General features: G+C 44.1%; 1 protein-coding gene across 3 annotated transcripts in view; it reads right to left on the reverse strand.

The window, feature by feature from the left end:
• The window catches only part of nckap5l (NCK-associated protein 5-like), a 35,936-nt gene that overhangs the window by 1,426 nt on the left and 13,051 nt on the right, over positions 1-21,459 (reverse strand). For 2 of the 3 annotated variants that reach the window (XM_047582880.1, XM_047582896.1), the window contains exons 2-12: positions 16,980-17,065; positions 10,250-10,390; positions 8,240-8,308; positions 8,120-8,158; positions 7,912-8,031; positions 7,055-7,147; positions 3,844-6,755; positions 2,704-2,833; positions 2,415-2,487; positions 1,186-1,464; positions 939-1,090 (exon numbers count right to left, since the gene is read on the reverse strand). In XM_047582880.1, the coding sequence (XP_047438836.1) occupies positions 939-1,090; positions 1,186-1,464; positions 2,415-2,487; positions 2,704-2,833; positions 3,844-6,755; positions 7,055-7,147; positions 7,912-8,031; positions 8,120-8,158; positions 8,240-8,308; positions 10,250-10,390 (4,008 nt within the window). In that variant the 5' untranslated portion in view covers positions 16,980-17,065. Of the gene's footprint in view, positions 1-938; positions 1,091-1,185; positions 1,465-2,414; positions 2,488-2,703; positions 2,834-3,843; positions 6,756-7,054; positions 7,148-7,911; positions 8,032-8,119; positions 8,159-8,239; positions 8,309-10,249; positions 10,391-16,979; positions 17,066-19,217; positions 19,537-21,459 lie in introns of those variants that run through there. The other variant, XM_047582888.1, reaches the window with a different exon arrangement.

Genomic DNA, 21,459 nt, shown 5'->3' on the forward strand with positions numbered 1-21,459 from the left:
CAGATTTAAAAATGTATCTTCACTTAACTGGTCCGTCAGTGCCCTAGATAATTCCTTCTCTCCTGCCCTGCAGTTACACCGAGTACAGACTGAAGATCTCATTTAACGCTCATCAATTCAGATTAAAAGAGAAACAAGTAAGACAACCTTTCTGTGTGTCCCTACTTGATTTTCCTTCCTGATTCCATCCAGTGTTTACTGCAGAGAGCGTTGACATTTTTAAAAGCAAACTCAAGACCTACCTTTTCAGTTTGGCTTAAATGTCTGTTTATTTACTGACTACTTAAAAATTTTACCTCTTTTACTGTTTTAATAGTTGGCATGTTATTGTGTTACTAATGTAATTTTATCACCTTCTCTCTTGTTTGCCTTTTAGCATTTTGATTATTTTTTTCACTCTGTGCTCTAATGTTTTATTCTATTTCTACTATTTGGAGTTTTTATTTCCAGACTGGTTTCACCTTGCTTCTTTTATCCAGCCTCTGGTGTTTTCTCACCTATGTTTCCACAGGCCTTGCTCTTGTTTTAATCAATGCTGTTCTTATTTGCAGTGCTTCACAGATTATTGAGTTGTGTGGGTGTGAGTCTGTGTTGGGGAGTTTGGGGGGTGCAGGTGGGATTATTGTATAAAGCACTTTCTGCTACGTTTGGTATGAAAAGTGCTTCACAAATAAAGCCTGACTGATTGATTGATCTTTTTTTTAAGCATTGATAGTGTCCCATTTTTTGCGTAAAGCTCTGTTGTGCAAAGTTGTGATTTGTGATCTTATATAATTCTGTTTGAATAAAAGTAACTTCTCGTGAAAGAAAACTCTGTGTTAAAACTTATCTCTCCTGCAGATCTAAGCATCAAAACTACCAGTTCGAGCTCCTTAATGTTTCTTTGTCTGAAATGGATAAAGCTTCCTTTTGACTCAGTCAGTCCACAGCATGCCTACCCCTCTGTACGGTGATCCAAAGGACACCGCCTCCTCCTCTTCCTCCTCCACCGCCAGGTAAACCTCTGCAGGTCCCGCTGGAGTCTTCAGGTTGGGGAATGTCCAAGTCTTGGATCGAGGAGAAAACATGTTTGCTCCGTGGGCTTCTTTATCTGCAGAAGGAAACATTGAAGGCAAGCTTTAAAAATCACAATGATTTAGTTCTTACATCCAGCTCTTACTGTGCCTGAGGTGCGTTTGTTGTTACCTTCGCGGATGACGCCAGCCGTGCTTCGCCCCTCCAGCACGGATCCGTACTGGATGGTGGGAATCAGCTGCTTGTGTGGCACGTAGCACTCCTCCTGTGACGTCGGCTCCCTGTCCAGGGTGCGGGCACGTCGGCCGGCCCTCCCCGGGGAACCGGCGGAGTGGTGCTCGGCCCCGGCCCTCGCCTTGGACAGACCCCGCCCAGCGGCACCGCTGCTGCAGTCGGGCAGGGGGAAGGTACCGATGCCACTGTCCAGGGTGTAAGTGGAAGCACCAGAGCCTGCAGAGGCAAGAGGGGAGGGAAACTCTGTGACTGATGTGGAAACGAACGGAACAAACACTAAGACACTGAAGAAAAACATCTTTTTGGGTCTGGATATATTACAGGTGTGAGATGATTTATTTTCCCCTCCCGTGGTAATGTTTACATGGACACTAGTATTCTACTCATACATCTCAATCAGAAAAGACAGATTTTAAATCGGATTAAGAGGGGTTGGTGTAAAAATAATGGCTCCTTGAGAAGAACACTTCATTTCACATCATTTATTTTTTGTTTTTTTGCGATAAATACTTCACAAAAACTGGCCACATGCAAAAAGCATCATTTTAGCTAGCTTTACCCCGGGATGACAACGATACAGAAAGCAACACTGACATAGACACAGAAAAGGTATGTGACGAAGTTCTTCTGAGGCTGTTCAACTCCGACACTGAAGAAGATGACTTCAGCTGTTTCAGTGCGCAGGAGGAGGATGAATAAACCAATCAATAACTTTTCTGTTTTGTTTGATCAGCACTTTTTACGTTTATGTTACAGGTACCGTTCGGAAACTAATCAGTTCAGTTATGTTCAGTTAAACTAATCAGTGCAGTAGATATCAGCGGCTTATAGCCCAGTGCGGCTTATATTGAGATGCGCTCTATAGTCCGGAAAATACGGTAAATTTAAAAACCTTCTTCTACTGTTATATTTCTGGCAGATTTGACTCTCCACAGTAGATCCATTTTGTATAAAATGCTGCATCTACTGTGATTGATATAAGCAGATTAAGATACAGTAAAGATACAGAAATCTCTGATTGGACACAGCATAAATATAAAGTAGTGAATGGTGGGATTTATTACTTTTCGTTTTATTTATGTCCAGATGACTAACACACAAGTCTGGTTTGATCTTGCACAGAGCTCATGAATCTTTCAAAATATGTCCCAGCAGACTCCTCTTACCTGCAAAGTGCTGAGAGTGAACTGAATCAGCAAGGTTTTCATCTGATGTGATCTTGCCGCTTCTTTCTGATCCCTGCATGAAACAACAACAGAGAAGCAGAAGAAAGCTGTAAATGTACTGATATCTTCAAATACCAGAGTCTAGCAAATTAGTTGCCAAATTTAGACTTGAAGAGGTTGACATCATGTATACACGTCAGTCGAAGAGTTTTTGATGTCCTCCCGTCTATTTTTATTTTTTATTTTAAAGGAAACAAGTTGAACAATAGATAAATAACTGACAAAGTACCTTCTCCATATCGTCATGACTGGTGGTGTGACTGATGACGTCGCTCTGCTGAGTGAAAACCGGCTTGGACGTCTTGCAGTCAAAAGACAGACGTCTCTGTGGGACGCTGATCATGTCCTTCCCATCCACTCTGCATTTACAAAACGCAAAACTTCAGACATGACCTCAAGTAGGATGCAACTTCTTTAACACAAATTTATTTTGCGCAAAACAGATGATGCTAAAGCGAGGAGTTTAGCATAAAGACGGGAAACAGGGAAACTACTTGTTTTGTTTTATCCAAAACTAATAAAATCCACCAACTTCACTAGACATGTTCTCACATTAGATTTTGTTTAATGGATAGAGACTGGCTAGCCGTTTCCCCTTGATTCCATTTCTTATGCTAAGCTAAGCTAATTAGCTGCTGGTTACTGCTTAATTAATCTTATCTAAAACCATTTTTTTCAACATTGATGACTTGATCTATTTGTTTAAGTAGAAGATGTTCGGGCTCTAAAACGACTACAAGCCTACAGGCAGCCAACACAGAGCAGAGCAGTAAAAGATTGGAAACCACTGTACAGGATCTATAGTTGTTGTGTTATTGTCATCTTTGAATGGTTCTTGAGGGTTTGAACAATCAAAATAATGATAGTGTCAGAATCTTCTGCTGAACGTCAACGGGTTAACGTTGACTGTCCTCGACTCCTTTTACTCAGACATTAACTAACTTTTAAACTTGTTAAACAAAGCCCTGTGCTGCCTAATTCATTTAGTCTGATAGTGTGAACTATGTTGTATGTGAAGATTTTCCTGGAGTTTCTTTCATTTATCTATGTAGGCGGTGTGGATGAATGTTTGAAATGTTGACTATTCAGATATGAGATGTTCCCAGGACAAAAACTGACTAATTTATGTTTTCTTCTTTGAGGGATGTTCAAACTGCAATCTCAAACCAGGAAAACAAATTATGTGACAATGCTACTTGACTTTCAAATGAAAATTATTCTCGTGGTGAGGCGAACGTATATTCTATACATTTATATAAACTGGTGCATATCTGGGAGTGGCCTATGGCTCTGTGTGAAGGCAAATGAATATATTTCTACAAATGTTAAACTAGTCTGCAAAGCTACAGTTAGTTCCTCGGGTCTTCACCTGTTCAGCAGCTGTTGCATGAAGTTGTCAGAGCGCCCTCCCCTGTACATGACGGCCAGCTGTCCCTGAGCTTGGTCCATCACCACCTCACAGGAGTGACCCCGGCCTGACCTCTCCACGTAGGCCCTCTCCTCCTCCAGGGCCCTCCTCAGCCCCTCGGCCTTCTCCATCAGAGTCGAGATGTTCAGACCCTCCACGCCTTCCTTACACCTGGTGGCCATTTTCACGGAGTCCCTGCCCACCGAGGGGATATTTATCTTCCACTCCTTCTTCTCGTCCTTTGCTTTGGTGCCGTCGGTCTTGCGGCTCAGCGCGGGAAGCTTACTCTTCTTCAGGCCAAACCAGCTTGCGATGCCGTTGGAGGCCTTCTGTTTGACCTCGGTGCCCTGCCCTCCTCTGTCCTGCTCCTGAAGTTTCAGCATGTTTTCCTCGATTCCTTTCATCACCTTCTGCTCGATGGCAGACTGTGGGCTGGGGACCGGCTGTAGTGGCTTCTCCCCCTCAGTCATCGGAGGCCTTGGAGGAGGTGGTGGGAGGCTGTCTCCATACATCGGGTTCTTTTTCCCTTTCCCGCTGATCTTGGTCCTCTCTTCTGATTTGGACGAGTAACGTGGAGCCTCTGGGGGCTTCCCCCCTCTGTGGACAGATGGGCCCTGGCAAGGTCTGGACGGCGACTTCGGAGGGATTTTGTTGGGGCTGCTGCTACTGTGAGGACTAACACCGGCTTTAACGTTGTATGCCAGATTCAGGGAGCCAGGACACTTAATGTTGTTGCGTAGTACCTGCGGAGCATCTGCATTGGGAGACGGGAGACCTATTTTACTCCTGGAGCCCTCTGGCTTGGGCACACATAGTTCTTGTTTAACCACAGAAGATTTTACTGCCTGTTCATACATCTGAGACGACCCTGGATACTTCAGTCCAGCACTGATACTTTTAGGTTTACTATCCAAAGAGTCTGTGTATTTTGAATGCCTTTGCTCCTCTTTGTGGACCTCCATGGGCCTTTCTGCTGTCTTGCTTCTTTCTTCTCCGTAGGTGCCCTCATTCACTGTGTCGATGGGCCTAAGGCCAACCTGTAAATCCTCAGAGCTCCTCAGCTTGCCCAGTGCAGCCAGTCTGTCTTTGAAAGCGTGGTGACTGGAGTCTGCCTGGGATCTTGCTGCTGTAGGTCTCTTCGGAATGGAAGAGGAGTCGCTCCTCCTAGTTGGGGGTGGAGGCGGAGGCAAAGGCTGAGTGGCCTCAGTACTCTGCTGCGCGGCAACCTCCCTAATGTCCGCCTCCGGTTTCTCTCTGGTTCGTACGTAGTTAGGTCTGTTCTGGACTTTGTTGAGGGCCGATGAGTTGGGCAGGCTGTGATGATTAACCCACACTGGGCTGTCCGAGTCCTCTTCATCGTCTGACGTAGACTCAGAAGTTGACGAGGACGACTGTTTCCGCTGAGGAGGGGGATTCAGGACGCTTTCTGGTAGTGATTTAACAAGCTTCCTCTCACCACTGTTCGCCTTCATTTGCAATGGAAGAGTGGTTCTTTTCTCGAGACCCTGGACTTGTTCCTCCTCTTGAGAGTTGGTGGACATGTCACAGACATTTTCATAATGAGGGATCCTCTGAGAGACTTTGGGTGAGGAGGACGATGTGGAGGTGGGAGCCCCCATCTTGGAACCAACACTGGTTTTAGGTGCAGAGAGGCTGCTGTAGCTTATTTCCTTGGCGGGTGGAGAGCAGGCGTCTTCAGGCTGCGGAGGGGAGGTTGGAGCCGAGTGTGTGGCGGGGTAGGACTCGGACCTGGAGGGTGGGGGAGGGGGCTGCCTGCACCTCTCTGTGGTGGTGGCTCTTCGAGTGGGAACAGGAGAGTGGTACACCTCGTAATTGTTGGTGCGACAGGGGATCCTGGAGTTGCGGGTGAGCTGCGGGCTCAGACGGACAGCAGGGGTCGAGGCTTGAGACTTCTCTCCAATTGAGGGAATCTTCAGAAACTTTAGCAGTTTGGACGGAGAGTTGATGGCGGCGGCTTTGACGTCGCTGAGGCAGGAGGGGCTCGGGCTGACGGAGGCACTGGCTCTTACAGAGGAAGCCTCCAGATCTTGGCCGTCTTTCTCGGGGACGGATGAGGGGTCGCTTAACACGGTGTTGTTAACGGAAGACAGTGCCAAGCCATTGTGGACGCCATCACTTGTGTCACAGTGGGAGATCTGTGCGGTCTCCTTCACAGAACTGGTCAGATGGGAGGTGGCACAGAAACCAGTGAGCTCTTCAGAGGCACTAGCGTTTAGAGAGCTCTCAGAGTTATCCTGCTCTACTGCCATCACCTCCAGGCTCTGATTGACCATTTCTGTGGCAGATGAGTGGGCGGTGGCGCCTGCCGGTTGCTGGTGGGCTTCATTCTTGGTGCATTGTTTAGATGGGGCTACAGACTGTTCTGCTGTTCTGGCCTTACTGTGACATTCACTCATAGCAGCTGCAGGACCTACGTGGGTCTGGGTGACGGAGTTGGCTTTTGAAGGACTACTGAGGTGGTTGCATGGCTTTGGAGGACTGTCCGGGCTCCTCTTGCAGTGTAAACAGCAGGTGTTCCCTCCTTCACACTTCACTGTCCCATCCCCGTTAACATGCTGGTGTGTGTCAGTGTCAGCGCAGGAGCAGTGGCAATGTGTGTGGTGGGATTTGCACTGCAGTGGGAGCGGGTCTGCAGTGGCCAACACAGCCTCTGTGGACATGAGCACCTGGCTGTAGTCACAGAAAGACAGGCTTGTAGTGGACGGATGGAACTTCAGGGGGTCCGTCTCCTCCATCTTGCGCAGGACCTCCAGGATGTGTGCTTTCTTCTTGAAGAAGGGGGACAGGGCCTCCATGGAGGCAGCGGGGCCTCGAGGCCCTGGCGAGGCATGTTGTGTGCGGTAGCCATTTCCCTTTGGACAGAAAGAGATTACCATCAGCACACTGTTTAGTGCAGACGCTTCAATGAGAGCCAAACAATTTAGTTCATCAAGACCTTTGAGTGCATGCGTACAGGAAACAAGTGTGAGGGAGATTAGCAGCGAGGCCTATTTTTAAAATTACAATAGTTCGAAACAGAGCAAATGTCAGAGCAGCTCCAACGTCACACACCGGTGGTGACAACAGTCTGGTTCGGAGGCTCTGATATAACTCCTCTGTTTCACTCTTAATGTTTGGTAAAACTTTGCTGCATGAGCTGTGTAGTAATCACCTTGGCTTGTGCTTCAGTCTGTGCAGGCTCCACCTGTTTGGCCGAATCATTGTGCAGCTGTGCATTGTAGTCTGGGAGGGGTCCCGCCTGGACCTGTAACAGGAGAGTCATGAGGCAATTATGATGACACTGTATACACTGCGGGCTATTGTATACACCGATAACTAGGAGCTACATTGTCCTGGCATACAAACCAGAGGAAGACTGAGACCCATTACTGGCCTCAAAGCCAAAGCAAACAACATGTGAGAAGAATATAAAATGCCATGACAAATTAAATTAGCTAGTGGTTTAATTAGCAGGAATGAACGCTACCTTGATCAGCTACAACATGCTTGGGTTAAGTACACGTTGCTGATTCAACTGATGAAACTCTATTTTTCTTCCTTGACACATGCTGGTACTTATAATATCCACAAAGCAGCTCCGTTCATGATGGTTCAGGTATGTGCTGCCTTCAAATTAACCCGTACATTAAGTGTTCAGTGGTAACATCAGCTGTAAATCGTGAGACCACAGCGGCTAAGTGTTTAAAAGCCACCAAGGCTAACAGTTTAGCAAGCTAACTACTAGGTAATCTAATGAGGAAAGGCATAATGAAAAAACAAGACACTATTTACTTTCAACATATAAAGAATTACAAAGAAAACACAGTATATAAACTCACAATCAACTATTTCTGAAAACATCAGGAACCACGTAACAGCTCATGAACTCTGAGCTTACTTTAAAATTCCCACTTATGAAGTCATGAGTACCACAAGAAGGCTATTTTTTCCTGAACACCATAAACACAAACTGATTTGCAGGCAGCCATACACATTTTTGTCTTTGAAGCATATATGATGATAAGTTACCTGGTAGTGAGCTGTGGGGTGGTTGGGGAGTTTCTGCTGAAAGAGCTCACAAAGTGCTCGGTTCTGTCTCTCCAGGTCAAACACCAACATCTTGAGCTTGATGCACTCCTCTCTCAGATCCTGATGAGAAACACACACGCAGCAGTGAGCGGATAAGATTCAGTCTATAACGTTAAAATGTGCACACAGACACAAAGACTTGTGTTACCTTCTGATTTAGCAGAGCCTGGACCACGTGGTTGGCCACCTGATAACACGAGAGTACATTTCACATCACTTAGTGCTTCCACAATGAGCGGACATTATAATTACTTTCAACCGAACTCACCTCATCCAAGCATCTCTCGTAAGCCTCTCTCTGACTCTCATTTGCCAACATCAGAGCAGAATTCTCGGCCTGCGATGGAAATAAATACAACATGTCATCATGAAACACACAAATCAATGCTCAGCTAGTTGTGGCACATACAAATACCCAGAAGTTTGTCAGACATCGACATCGTCTTATAACTATAAAATATATTCCCTTCCTAAAACACAACCGTTTTCATAATCACAACACACTAGGATTTTTTGGGAGCCAGCAGGAAGTCAGCCAGCTCCCCCTACTGCTTAGAAGGATGCCAATGAGCAAGCTCTATGGGCCAAACATTGAGGAGGAGTGCTGAACATCTGGGCACCTCATGGAGGAAGTTTGGGAAAAAAAAAACAGATCAGCTTTTGTTTGAATGAATGAGGCGCCATCTTGAAGTCTAGTTCTACATCCACGATAAAACATAGCTAATATGTTTAGCTGGTGGGAGGCAGCAGAATCTGAATCATAGTTGGAAATGTGTGTTTCAGTTCCATCTGGTGAAGCAAGGAATGTAGTTCAGGTCTTTAAACGGTTGTCCTCATCCTGGTCTAAATCTGCCTTCACATGGACCTCATGAGCTTGTGGATACGACATGTGAACGCATGTATAAAAAATGCTTGCCGTTGAAGTGATATCATCAGCTGTCAGGTGTGAGAAGATGGTTACGGGGCAACTGTTTACGTCTACAAGCCACCTAAGCTAACAACTGCAGGATATGCAAAAGAAAGCATTTCAAAATGAGGCCATTTGAAATGTCAACATTTTCTTCAAATATATTGGAAAATTGTGAAGGAAACTATATTTAAAATGTCAGTTTGTGAACTCAATTTGTGGCACTTCAAGGTTGTGAGTGCCACAAGGAGGTCAGACATATGGACATTTGAAGAACCGTAACAACACAAGTTGAAGGGGTGTAAGCTAATAGCTACTCATCTGCAACGCCATCTTCCCCCTCCAAATTTAAATCAGCCCACATATTCCACATCAATGTCCTCTTGTTTTCAGTGTTTGTGCTAAGCTAAGCTAACAGGCTGCTAGCTTCATTCTCAGCTTCCATGCCAGTATGTGCTCTCTAAGTTTAATTTAAAAAAGGCTGGATATTTACTTAAGTCAACATACGAAATAAAACACCAGCAACTCTGTGTGAAATTTCTCTTTAGGTTTTCTGTTCTGGAAGATAAAACAACTCATCGGTTTCAGCTCTACAATATAGCATTCCTAAAACAATATCTTTGTAATTCAGGTTTTTATTAATATTACACTGTGAAAATATACATGAATAATACACCAAGGTTTTTAATCATGGGAATTTGAACTGCAGTTAAGATTGCTTTACAACAGTTAACACCTATTTAATTCTCTTTTATTTTTCGTAAGGGCACTGTGATAAAAACAAAATGGAGAACTCAATCAATAAGGCCACAGGAACACTTGTTCCATCTGGTTTATGTGTTGTATGCAAAGTAACAAATTGTATACCTTTAGGTTTTGTTGATTTTATGCTGGAATCAAGCTGTTTGCTTTATATACAAGCTTTGAAATTAAGAAATATACATCAATTACATCAAATGTTTTTATAGCGTTGGCAGACTGATCCAAGAATTGAGAAACTTCTGTTAATGTTTGACACAACTGTGGTCTCCGTGGAAAGTTTCCAAATCCAGACATTTAATGTTAAAGTTCATGTTCTACTGTGTCAAATGTAATATTCAGGCTAAATAAATAGATATTTTGAGAAGATAATGGTAGATTTATGAACTAATATCATTGTTCAATGATTAGTTGTAGACATTGACAAGCAAACACACACACATGTGAATATCCTGTAACTGCATGAGAAGTTTATTTACCTTTCAAATGTTATCCTGAGTCAGTACTAGGACTAGCGCTCTAAGGTTAGTTTTATTTCTTAGGTTTATTCCAGTTATGTCACCAGTTTGACTGTTAACAGTCTGAGGATCCAGATGTGTTTTGTTTACTCACCTCCAGCTCTCTCAGCCGGTCCATGAGCTCGCTGCTGTTGTCCTCCAGGTAAGACTCCACGTCTCCCTCCTCGCCTTCCTCGTCCGAACCGAAGTCCTCGTCACACATTCTCTGCTCTGTCTCATCAGACATTGTTCTCATCTGCAACACAGAAGGTGAAAACGTGACCGTCACTACAGACACATTTACAGTAAATAATCTGCAAACACAGTCGCTCTGGGAGGAAACCAAAGTTATGTGGAAGCCCTTTGTTCCTTAAAAGCCACAATATACCAAACTGCATTGGGTTGTGTATGTCAAAGTACTACATGCAATGACAATAATGTTGATGGAGTCTATATTTGAGACAACAGATTTGAGAGATCGTTTCACAGACACAAACTACGTAATATCATGCTTCAGGGGATTCAGATACTCTGACTTCACTTTGAAAAGACTTGTAAATGCCAATATGTTGCTGTTATCAGGTATAATATTTGCTGTGTTCGCTTTAAGTTGATGAGCTAACATTTGCTAATTAGCTCCCAACAGAAAGTGTAGTGACACCGACAGTAACGTTAATAGTTTTCCAGGTATGTAGTCACAAACTCAACTCTGTTTGACTTCATCATCTTCAGGTCAAAGGACCATAAACAACATTAGGATTTACCACTTTGAATGTCTGACAAAATATAAAGAAAATTCTTAAAAAATTAACTAGTCCCCTACATTGCAAGAGCCAAGCTCATTTCCCAAGTTTTTTGTTTGGGAGAATTTTAACCAAAAATCAAAGTACATATTATCTGACAGACAACGAATATATCTGAGTATTGTCAAAATATTCCTCTCAGGTTACATGACGACCGACAGTCTGACGTTTATCACATGGCAAGATATGATTTACAGGTTCATTTACTTGCAGCTAATCCTTATTTGCATAGATGGACAATCTGGTAGAATTAGTTTCAGTAAGATATGCGTATTTTATTTCCTTATTTTTTCTTTAAATGCGCTGCTTTGTTCAACCATCTGTCTTATATCTCAGCATATATTAATAAAGTCTTCAAATCCTCAGGTTTAGCGGACACATTTGTTTTTTAAGTATCAAAACTGTCAAAGATTTTTAACTGCTAGGCGTTTAAGCCCTAGCTAATTGCAGAGCTATAACTAGTTCTTACTGATTAAACATTAGATTTAAAAGCTCAGGCAATTTCATGAACGTCTGAAATGAAGCCACTCGGACAGTTTACTGTCACGTCCAACTAAAGAGAAGAGCATCAAGCTGTCACATGTGAGATACAGCTCAGAATCAGGCAATTTATATTTTCGGATAAACCAATAATAAAAAACATTACTCATCGATTAACATCTGACTGGGCCTGTGTTGTGCTGCTGCAGTAAACTCCACCCGTCTCATTCTCCAAGCAAACCAAAACAAACAGAAGAGACACCAGTAAACTGAGCCGAGATCTGCTTCGCATCAGACACCGTTCCCATCTTCAAGAGAGACGTTAACGTTATTACCGGCATGACACTCTGTTTATTCTTTGTTTATCTGACAGCAGCCACGTCTCGTTTCAACACTGCCTCAGAGTTCAGACCTCAGCGCGTAACACAAATATGAGACAATATGCCGCAGAGCTGGTTGTTGCCTCTACATTACAGCACCTACTATATGCTGGGGATTACAGCGCACGCTTTAATCCATCCAACCTGCATTGTTTCAGACACACGCTGCAAAGAGATAAGCCATTTCGGTCCATATTCCTCTGTTTCTACAAATCCACAGATCAAACTGCAGCACCCCACTGAGCACACCGGCTGCCCGGGTCTGTGAGCGTGAAGCACTGCAGGGCATATGGCCGAGCACCAGTCTAGTGGGCATGGCTCCAGATTGTGTGTGCATGTGTGAACAGGCAAGTAGAGGGGAAGTAGGTGTGTCGACACGGACACAGTTCCAACTGTTACATCTTAAGGAGTCATTAGAGCGGATGAGACGAGCCTGATTCTGTGGCTGGAGGCCAATCAGGAACTGGCACAGATTCTAGTTTCTCTGAACTGGACAGGTGACACACAAACACATCATCAGGTAAGCGTAAAGCAGGCAGAAACGTTACAATATTCAGGGCACGCTTTGTTTTCTGCACCAACTGGAATATATCTTAAAGCTGGAGTGTTGCCCACACGGAGCCAAAGGTTATTCCTCCACGTGACAGACGCCAAACGTCCAAAAATGACTAAAACACATCAGTGTGTCACACTGTAACACTGACTGACATGTTCCTGATTGACCTACTGTAGTTCATTTTAACTCCTTGACACATGCACCTTCCTGCTGCCACAAATACTGACCAGAGAAACAAATCTGGATTAATCCACTGCTCGAAATAGTCCCAGAGAAATGCAGTGTTTACTTCTATTGATTAGCATCTACGGAAACCTACAGCACCCAGCTGTGTTAAGGCCCAGATACACTAAACCAACATCAAAGCACGACCAGCAGGAGGCTGACCATGAGGCCACCTCGCCTTGCCCCATCTGGACGCAAAACCTGCACTTGAACACACCGCAAAAACAGCTAACAGCCAGGTGGCATATTCGTTCAGCACTGAAAAAGGGGCAAATAGGACTAGCTACAGTACTATTAGCTGGGAAGCTATAAAGAGCTACAGACCATCGTACAGAGTCGCAAAAACTTCGGCTACGGATGCTTTCATAACTGCTAAACACTGGCAAACAGCCGACTGCCGACCTTTAGGAAATGAGTTAGCTTCTTAAAACATGACTTTCTAAAGTTTCTGGTCACATCTGGTGCTTCAGCTTGTCGTTAACTAGTGCCAGTGAACTAAAACATGCTAATACACACCGATTTGGAAGGAAAAACATCATGTGATCGATTGATAATATAAAAAATATTGATTGAAGCTGCTTTAAAAATGTATGTCTTCAATAGAGAGGCTAGAAGCTGACGCATTTGTGGACGACGTATAAGAAATCCAGCATATATTCATCTTTTAAAAATGAATACAAGGCTTTTGTAAAGACCTCAGTGTGAGGAAAAAATGCACTGCTTTGGTAGTATTGTGTTAAACATAAAAACAGCAGATATAAAAATAATAAAAGCCCGTGATGAGAAATGTCCACAGCATCCATTAGTTTCATATGAACTCAGCAGAGACCTGCCAGGCCTTGTGTAACCAGAGCTGTTTGCAAAGCGTTTACAGGAAGATTATTGAGCGTCAGCGGCCGGTGGATTGTGAACCCTGACAGTCAAACCTAAACAGCGCCATCCAAAGTGTAGGCTGCTTATTGAGCCGTGATTGACTCGACACTGCCAAATCTGCACGTATAATGGAGGGCTGATCAATGAAGCCCATCTAAGATCGGAAGCAGATATGAGCCCTCCCTGTGACCTTGGATGCAGGAACGATGCTGAGTGGTTATAAATACCAGCTTTTCTCTTCACTAATGCACATCAAAGCTCGGGGCGGCGGGCCGAGAAGAAACACATCTCTCTGTGTTTGCGAACATTCACATGGAAATTACAGCGAGCACCGACAAACAACAAAAACAAAAGTGATGCTAAATATAACACGAAAATGCGGTGCTGCCTTCTCTGCTGTGGCTTCTTTTGAAGCGCAGAGTTGATGTCACAAGCCTGAAAACGCCACGAGGAATTAGTTTCTCTTAAAACAAGATAAAGTCCCATTTCTCCAGAATCATGTTTGAATAAAAGGTCTGGATGAAGGGATTCAGTCATTATTAATCACACACACACCATCTCTTAGGCCTCTGCACAGCCTTCATTTAGGAGTCTACTGATGGTTTATTAAAGGCAGAAAAGATCTTAATGCCGATTAATCTTAGTTCAGTCCACAATGACATCCTCAGGTGTGTGGCTTCCTTTTACCAAAGATCCTTTCATTTCATCCAAGAATTTTTTTGTGCATCAACAAATCTATTGATCTGCTGCCTCGTTACAAACCACCACCACAAAACAAATCAAAAAGAGAAGCAGCTTTGAGTTCTTATTCCACATATCTGGAACAACTGATTCCTGGAAACCTTGAAATAATTTTAATAGTTCTGTTTGCCACTGCGGCTGCACCATAGTTTTAGTTATATCCGTTTTATTCTATTTGAATATAATTCCTAAGAGTTTACGTCCATTGTCAGGACTGGGCGAGTGAAGTTTGGTGGCTACAGCTAAAAATCATTATATTTTTACTGCTGATTTAATTGCAGATAAATTCCTTTGTCTGTCAAGTGTGACAAAATTTATAGTTTTCATACTTTGGTCAAAAAGCAGTCAAAGAAATGCATTAAAAACTCCACCGCGCAGAAAGGGCTTCACTATTAATGTAATGCACTTTAACTGGCCTTTCGTCGAAGGCTGCCACTCAGATAATTGTGCCTAATGTGTGAATCGACAGCGGGTGAGACGAGGCAAAGAACCCGAGGGAGGGAGGGTGAGTGCTGCCGGCTGATTGCTAAACTGCAGCACTGTCACGATGGCGGCGCTTTAAGAGGCTGCGACTGGCCTGAAACAGCACACAGAGGCTCATTGAGCGGCCAGAGGAGAGGCTCTGAGGGTCCCAGCAGGGCTGCAGGGCTGCAGTGCCACTGAGCTCCTTCCACAGAGCTGTGCTGGCAGACTTACAGCCGCTGGAGCTGTCAGAGAGAAACCACGAGGGGAATGCAAACAGAGCCGGTGTTTCTCTAATCCACATCACCGAGTGTCGAGGCAATAGTCTGAGAACATTCAAGGTTTATGACGAAAACAAACATCCTCGTGTGTTAAAAACGACGATGTTTATTCACATCTTAACAGATCGATTCGTTTATTCTCAGACACACAATGCATCTGTTTTTCACACTTGAATGGTCATTTCCCTGATTTCACACATGAATTTGCTCAGAGATGGAGTCAGCACTCTGGGCTGTGATGTTGGCTTGGACAGAGAAACCCTGATGATGTCATGCTGATGTCATTTGGGTTATCTCTCCCCCGATGATTAAGATTATTAATAAAAAGGGGAATGTAGGAGACAACGATTTTGAATAAATAGCCAGAGCACAGACTAAACATCTGCTGCCTTCATTTTATTTATATCGTATCACTTAAATCTGTCTCTTGTTCATCTCACAAACTTTATGGAATACTAAATCTCAAGTTAAATACAAACACAAGTATATTTGAATGGTCGATCCCTGGAATGTGCCATATGCTGAAGCGTCCTTGAGCAACACACTGAATCCCCGGGTGCTCCCAGTGCAACTGGCACTGGTGTATGAATGTGTGTGTGCTTGTGTGAGCGAATGGGTAGATGTGTCTGTGACTATAAAAGCGCTTTGAGTACCATTAGGTAGAAAAAGCGCTATGTAAAAGCAAGACCTTTAACCATTTACCAAATTAACTGACAACAAAATCACTGCTGTGAATGATGTAAAGAGGTTAATATTACCCCTTAGCCTTGGTGCCATTCAGTAACAAACATCATGTTCAGTCTGCAGAATATCTTCAGTCAAGTGTGTTTTTCTGACTGTATGGCTGAGGAGATAAACCAGACGCTGCGAGGACAGCTGTACGTGAAAATCAGAAGAGTAAACAGATAAGAGTGAAGGTCAAAGCCCGAACAAAGCTTTTTGTTTTGTTTCTGTAAATGCACCCTTCTCAGAAACACAACCACTCATTCAGAGAGTAAACAAAGTGCAGTGAGGCGCCGCGTTCAGAGCTTTAAGTTCCAATCACTGAACAAAACAGGCGGGATCATGTGTTGGCCTCCGAGCCAAGCGAGCATGTGGTGCTTTTGTTCATCGCCAATGACACTAACAGATACCTGTGCATGAAAAATGGGAGCTGCGGGACACTGCTGCGCATTCATCAGCAAACAAATAAAGTGCAACTTGACACCAGAGGAAAGCTAACATGACTTCTACTGTAAATAAATAGCCATGGTGTCCTTTAAACAAATTACCCAGCAGCAACTGCTGCAAAGGCCGGTCTAACTTTTCATGGGTGCACACACTGCAGACGCAGAGAGACTCCCCCGACATGACTGATGATGACTAACAAGCAGGAAGATGCAGGAAATTAAACAGGGAAGCGGGACCAGAAGGAAGTCTGCAATAAATTCTGCTTCGGCTCAGTCAATCTGCAAATACTTTAAAATATGTGATCCATTAAACTGCAGAACCTTCTTTGTCTACTCAAATGTTGGTTTTTTTGTGTCATATCCAGCGTAAGAGTTCAGAGTGTTGGAAAGATGGAAAATCCCAACGATACACATTTGTTGTGATGTTTTGAGTGGAAAGTGCCAAACACTGTTTAGTTCCATGACTTTGGTTTCATCTGGTTAACGAAAGAACTGTCGAGTCATTTATAGATCCATACGTTTTTACAATAGGCCTCTTAATTCAACGTGACCTTCTGACACAAAGGTATAGACCAGATGCATTATGGGAAACGTAGGATTCAGTGTTTTTGGTTCCACCTTCTCTAATCAAGGTTTGCAGCTTCTCTCTGACTCATTATGAATTCAATAGTTGTTGGTGGTTGTTTGGTACTGTTGTAAACAACATATCAACACACAACAGGCATAAATAAAAGATGAATAAGACTAATCCTTATATGCACAAACTACATGACTGGTCCATTAATCATCTGTTGGAATTGGCCACACATTTTAAACCTTGCATATTATTATTTTTTCGCCCCAACAGTAACAACCACACATGCAAAGGCACTCACCTGCAGGTTCAGCTATCATAAAGATCCTTGAAGAGGAGTCCGTCTCCCGTCAGGCACCTCTGTCTCCCAACAACACGACCACGGAGCTGAGGGAGAGAAAACACCAGGACCCATTTTAAACCCATTTTCATAAGACGGAAACCACGAGATCGCTCAGCGCATAATGAGATCCTGAAAAGTTCAGAGTTTGGGAGGAGGGGAGATGGTCGGGCGGCTTGAGGCCAGTGTCACCTCTGTGAGGGGGCCGCAGCACTTCCTCCGGTCCACAAGTGAACGTGAAACTGAGAGCAGCGTAGGAAGATGCTCCATTGCCCTCGGGAGATACCAGCGCTGGCTCTGCAGACGCCAGGCGCGCTAAGACCACAAGCCCCCACTCCTCTATCGCGCTCTCTTCCTCAATCTCTCCTCTCGTCTTTCCTTTCATCTCTGAGTCATTGTAAAGTGTAATGAAAGAAAGATGCATGAATAATTCAGCAGACGCAGCGTTTAAGAACTCCCCTTTCAAGTCTATCTGATACACACAGATTTTACACATTAAGTAGAGTGATTTTTTTTTTTTTTTTTTTTTAATTTTGCTCTAATGTGGGATTCCCCGTGAACCAGCTACCCTTGTAAAATACGTTCACTTTCAACAAAAGGCTTCATTTAAACGGGACGCGCCGTCTGCTGCAGCGTCTCATCAACGCAGATATGCTTAGGCACCAAGCGGCAGCATTAACTCTTCATTTCCAAAAGCGGTCTACAGGGTAACACGGCCTGATCCTGTTAGATGTTGTCAAACTGAAATGGGATTAGAGGTGTTGAGCATCTGCCCACTCAATCTGGGTTTTAATAGAGCGAGGGCAGATAATCTAGTCTGGCTGCGGCCTCCTCTGTACACCTGGTCCTGGGAAGGACAAAAAAAAAAAAAAAAAAAAATACAGGCTGTGATCTATGATCCGTGTCATGAATCAGGATCACAAACACGGCAGAAGGCCGAGCCCGAACATAAAAACAGGAGAGCCGCTGATGAACGCAGTCACCGGTATTTATTTACCTCGGCTGAAAGAGACAATGGCGCGTTTTTAAACGGGTTTGGTGAGACGCCGCAGATGAGTCGTTCGTGATTCATGGAATCAGGGCAAGGAAGGAAAAAAAAATAAGAATTCAAAGGCGACAGAGCAGAAGCCGAGAGAAGAAATGCACAAAAGCTTCTTAAATCATGTCAGTCTCACTCTTGGGGATTTGGCAAAGGCAACGCCGTCTGAGGATATGTCAAACACCATCCTTTCCATCTGCCAATCTGTAAAGGCGAAGACTGAAGTTCTTGCTGTGTAGGCACAGTGTGTAGGCGGGGGGGATGTAAACAATGTGACAAAAACATAAATCCTCACATGTGGAATTAAACAAGACCAGAAAGATGACTGAATCCCCCCCCCACCAACACAAAAAAGTAGGCCAAAGTCTTTTTTTTCCTGCAGACACACCATTACCACGCGGAATCATTAATACAGATGCGGAGGAATATCAAAGAGGAAGAAAGATGTGGGTGAGACAGATTCGGGCTCCCTCGGCGCTGCTTCCTGTCTGATGTTTGCCTATATGAGCCGAGACGAATCGTACACAAGCAATATTTGGGAGTAGTGGAGAGGAGGTGGGGGAGGGGGACGGAGGAGGGGAGCTCCCTTTCCCAAAAGGCCCCCCCCCCCCGAAAGGCTGGATGTGAGCCACGCAGGAGAGCAATCAAACAAAACGCAGGGATCCTTCTTAAATCTGTGCCAGGCGACCTCCACACCCAGCCGCCCCGGCAGCCGGGGAGGAAACACATCATGGGTCCTCCATCTCTGATATCACGTTCAAACACACAGCCGCATTCGGGGCTGCTCTATCCGGCAGCGGCTCGCGCATTTGGCAGATTTATGACACTTTGTTAGCCGCGGCCAAAACAGTCCCACACGATTCTGCGTCTGCTCAGCCAAAATAAAGAGCAACACGGAGCGGCAACATAGCTCGGCCTGCCGCTGTCATAAAGCTAGACCATGGACACAAAAGTCAGACCTGCTCTCGGATCCCAGAGCCATGTCCATTCAAGTCCACGCCAGAAAAGCCAACATAACAAGAGTCTCCTTGCTGTCACACTCTCTTCATTCTCACATCCAACAAAGCTGCTCCATTCGGACACAGAGGCAACGTCCCAGCACCTCAGCTATAAAAACCGCATCAGTGTCTACCTTAAGAACAAATTTTGGGTCAGCTCACCTTCGCACTGCTGCCTTTTCAGTCATCCAGTCAGCACATCTGAGGTCTCCTCTCAGCAGAATGAAATGTAAGGCACCAGAGAAAAAGGAGAAAAGAAAAAAAAAAGAGGCCACAACCTTACATTTCTGTTTTCCGGCTGCGGAGGAGATTATTTTCCCCCCTGTTGAAAGTGCCGTCACCCTGAGAGTGTGGCAAGGAAGCCGGTTTCCTCTATGCTACAGCTAGAAAAGGCCTGTCCTTGGTCATGTGTATTGTGTGTGTGTGCCTGTGCTGTCTGCAGAGGCTGCCATGTCTCCCATTGTTCCAGGGCGAGTGAGGCAGGCTTCCTACCCCAATAGACCCTGCCTACTACAACAGCTGTGGACCAGCCCCCACCTCCCTGCCGCTCTCCTTCTCCCTATCCCCTCCTCCTCCTCCTCCTCCACCTCCTCCTCCTCCAACTCCTGCCTCTCTGCCTGTGCTGCTGCTGCTGCTGCTGCCACTGCCGCTGCTAAACATTAACCCTGCAGCTGCCAGCTTGGGCCATAAAGAGGAGGAGAGGGGGGTTGTGTTTCAAAAGAGACCCTAGCATGTAGCGGACAAAGGGACGAAACAGAGAGAGGATATCCGACAGGCCGGCTGAACTGACAGGACTTCTGCACAGAGCCATTCAGTGGCCTAGAAAGAAAGCAGGCTCTGAGCTAAGAGGATTGTCTTTCTCAATCACATTGATGGTAAGTGTTGGACTGAGTCCTGAGCGACTGAGGAAAAGAAAACTCTCAGAAATCAGAGCAGGAAGCCACAGCTAATGATTACTTTGATTATTTCCTCATTGAATCAATATTAGGGCTCACAAACAGACATCTGCAAACTGTTTTTTTTTTTTCAGTCCGGTCAAAGCCAAAAGACTCTGAACTGTCAACTGACCGTGACCCTGAAATGGATGTCCACATCAAAGCATCGTCAAACACATAATACGACCCATTCTTTCTGTAGCTTATTGCTGATATCAGCTGTGTTGTATCATGTTAAATGTGACACGCCTCAACTTTTCAGGCTTCCATTAGAAAGTGTATCCACCAGAAATACCTTAAAGGTTTTTCACACAAAAATGTAAATGAATGAATTCATCAATTAAGTACCCAATATCAGAAATATCAGTCAGGACAGGGACTGACACTGGTACAATTTAGGGCTATAGCCCTTTATTCAACTACACTTGCATTTGAATCACTTCAACCCTTAAACGGGACACGCACCTCCTGTATTCTTTTATTCTGAAAGTCCAATTTTTGTTCAGTTTTCTACTTTTTAGGCGTATTTAAGTGCTTTGTCTTGTACCATTGAGAACAGTGACCGGAGTCAAATTCCTCGTACGTGCACTCATACTTGGCCAATAAAGCGGATTCTGGTTCAGTATTTGCAGCGGTTTGAGCTGCATCACTACAAGCACGTATCTCTGTACATTTTATAGAGAAAACAATACATTGATTTGTTGGGGGAACTGCAAGCGGATTGATCAATAAATAATGAATCTGCTGATTATTCAGTTGAGTGATTAACCATGTGGCCTTAGAAATAGTTAAGAAAGGTCTAAAGTGGTTGAAACATATTTTAATTACTAGTGTAATCTAAGGAAACTGAACATTCATAGTTAAGTGTATGAAAAAACTAAATATATTAATACAATATAATGATATAATAATAATAATAATAATAATAATAATAATAATAATAGGTTAATTAAATACTTGACTTTTTCCTAGAAAATACCTTCCACATAATACCTGATTATTTGATCATGAGAACAGATGCAGATAAGATAAAACAAGTATTACACTGACTACAATCCACAAAAACAATGAAAAACACAAGAAAAAGTCGGGACTGCAAGAAGGATGGCTCATCCTTTGTCGAGCTTTTTCCCCAGAACCCGGAATAACTTAAAGTAACTTAAAAGTCATGTTTTGTGTGTCTGAACGTATTCTCATTTTGAACAGAGAGGGCCTCCTTACTTCAGAATCAGAAAATATTTTCCCAGAAAATGGCGGAAATGTCTCATCACATGTGGAAGGATCCGTCCCATCAATGAATTAAAAAGTGTTTCTCTGTTAACGAATGTTTCGGCGGCCGTTTGTTTCTGCAGCATTACCAGTTTCTCAGGCCGGCGTCTCGGCTTGGTTTATCTCTGCAGGTTTTCACCCCGCGTGACTCATCTGCTCGTCCTCGTTAATGAAGCCACATCATCCCTGAACCCCAGACA

The sequence above is a fragment of the Mugil cephalus genome, chromosome 1, assembly GCF_022458985.1.
Source record: "Mugil cephalus isolate CIBA_MC_2020 chromosome 1, CIBA_Mcephalus_1.1, whole genome shotgun sequence".
In the NCBI taxonomy this organism is placed as follows: Eukaryota; Metazoa; Chordata; class Actinopteri; order Mugiliformes; family Mugilidae; genus Mugil; species Mugil cephalus.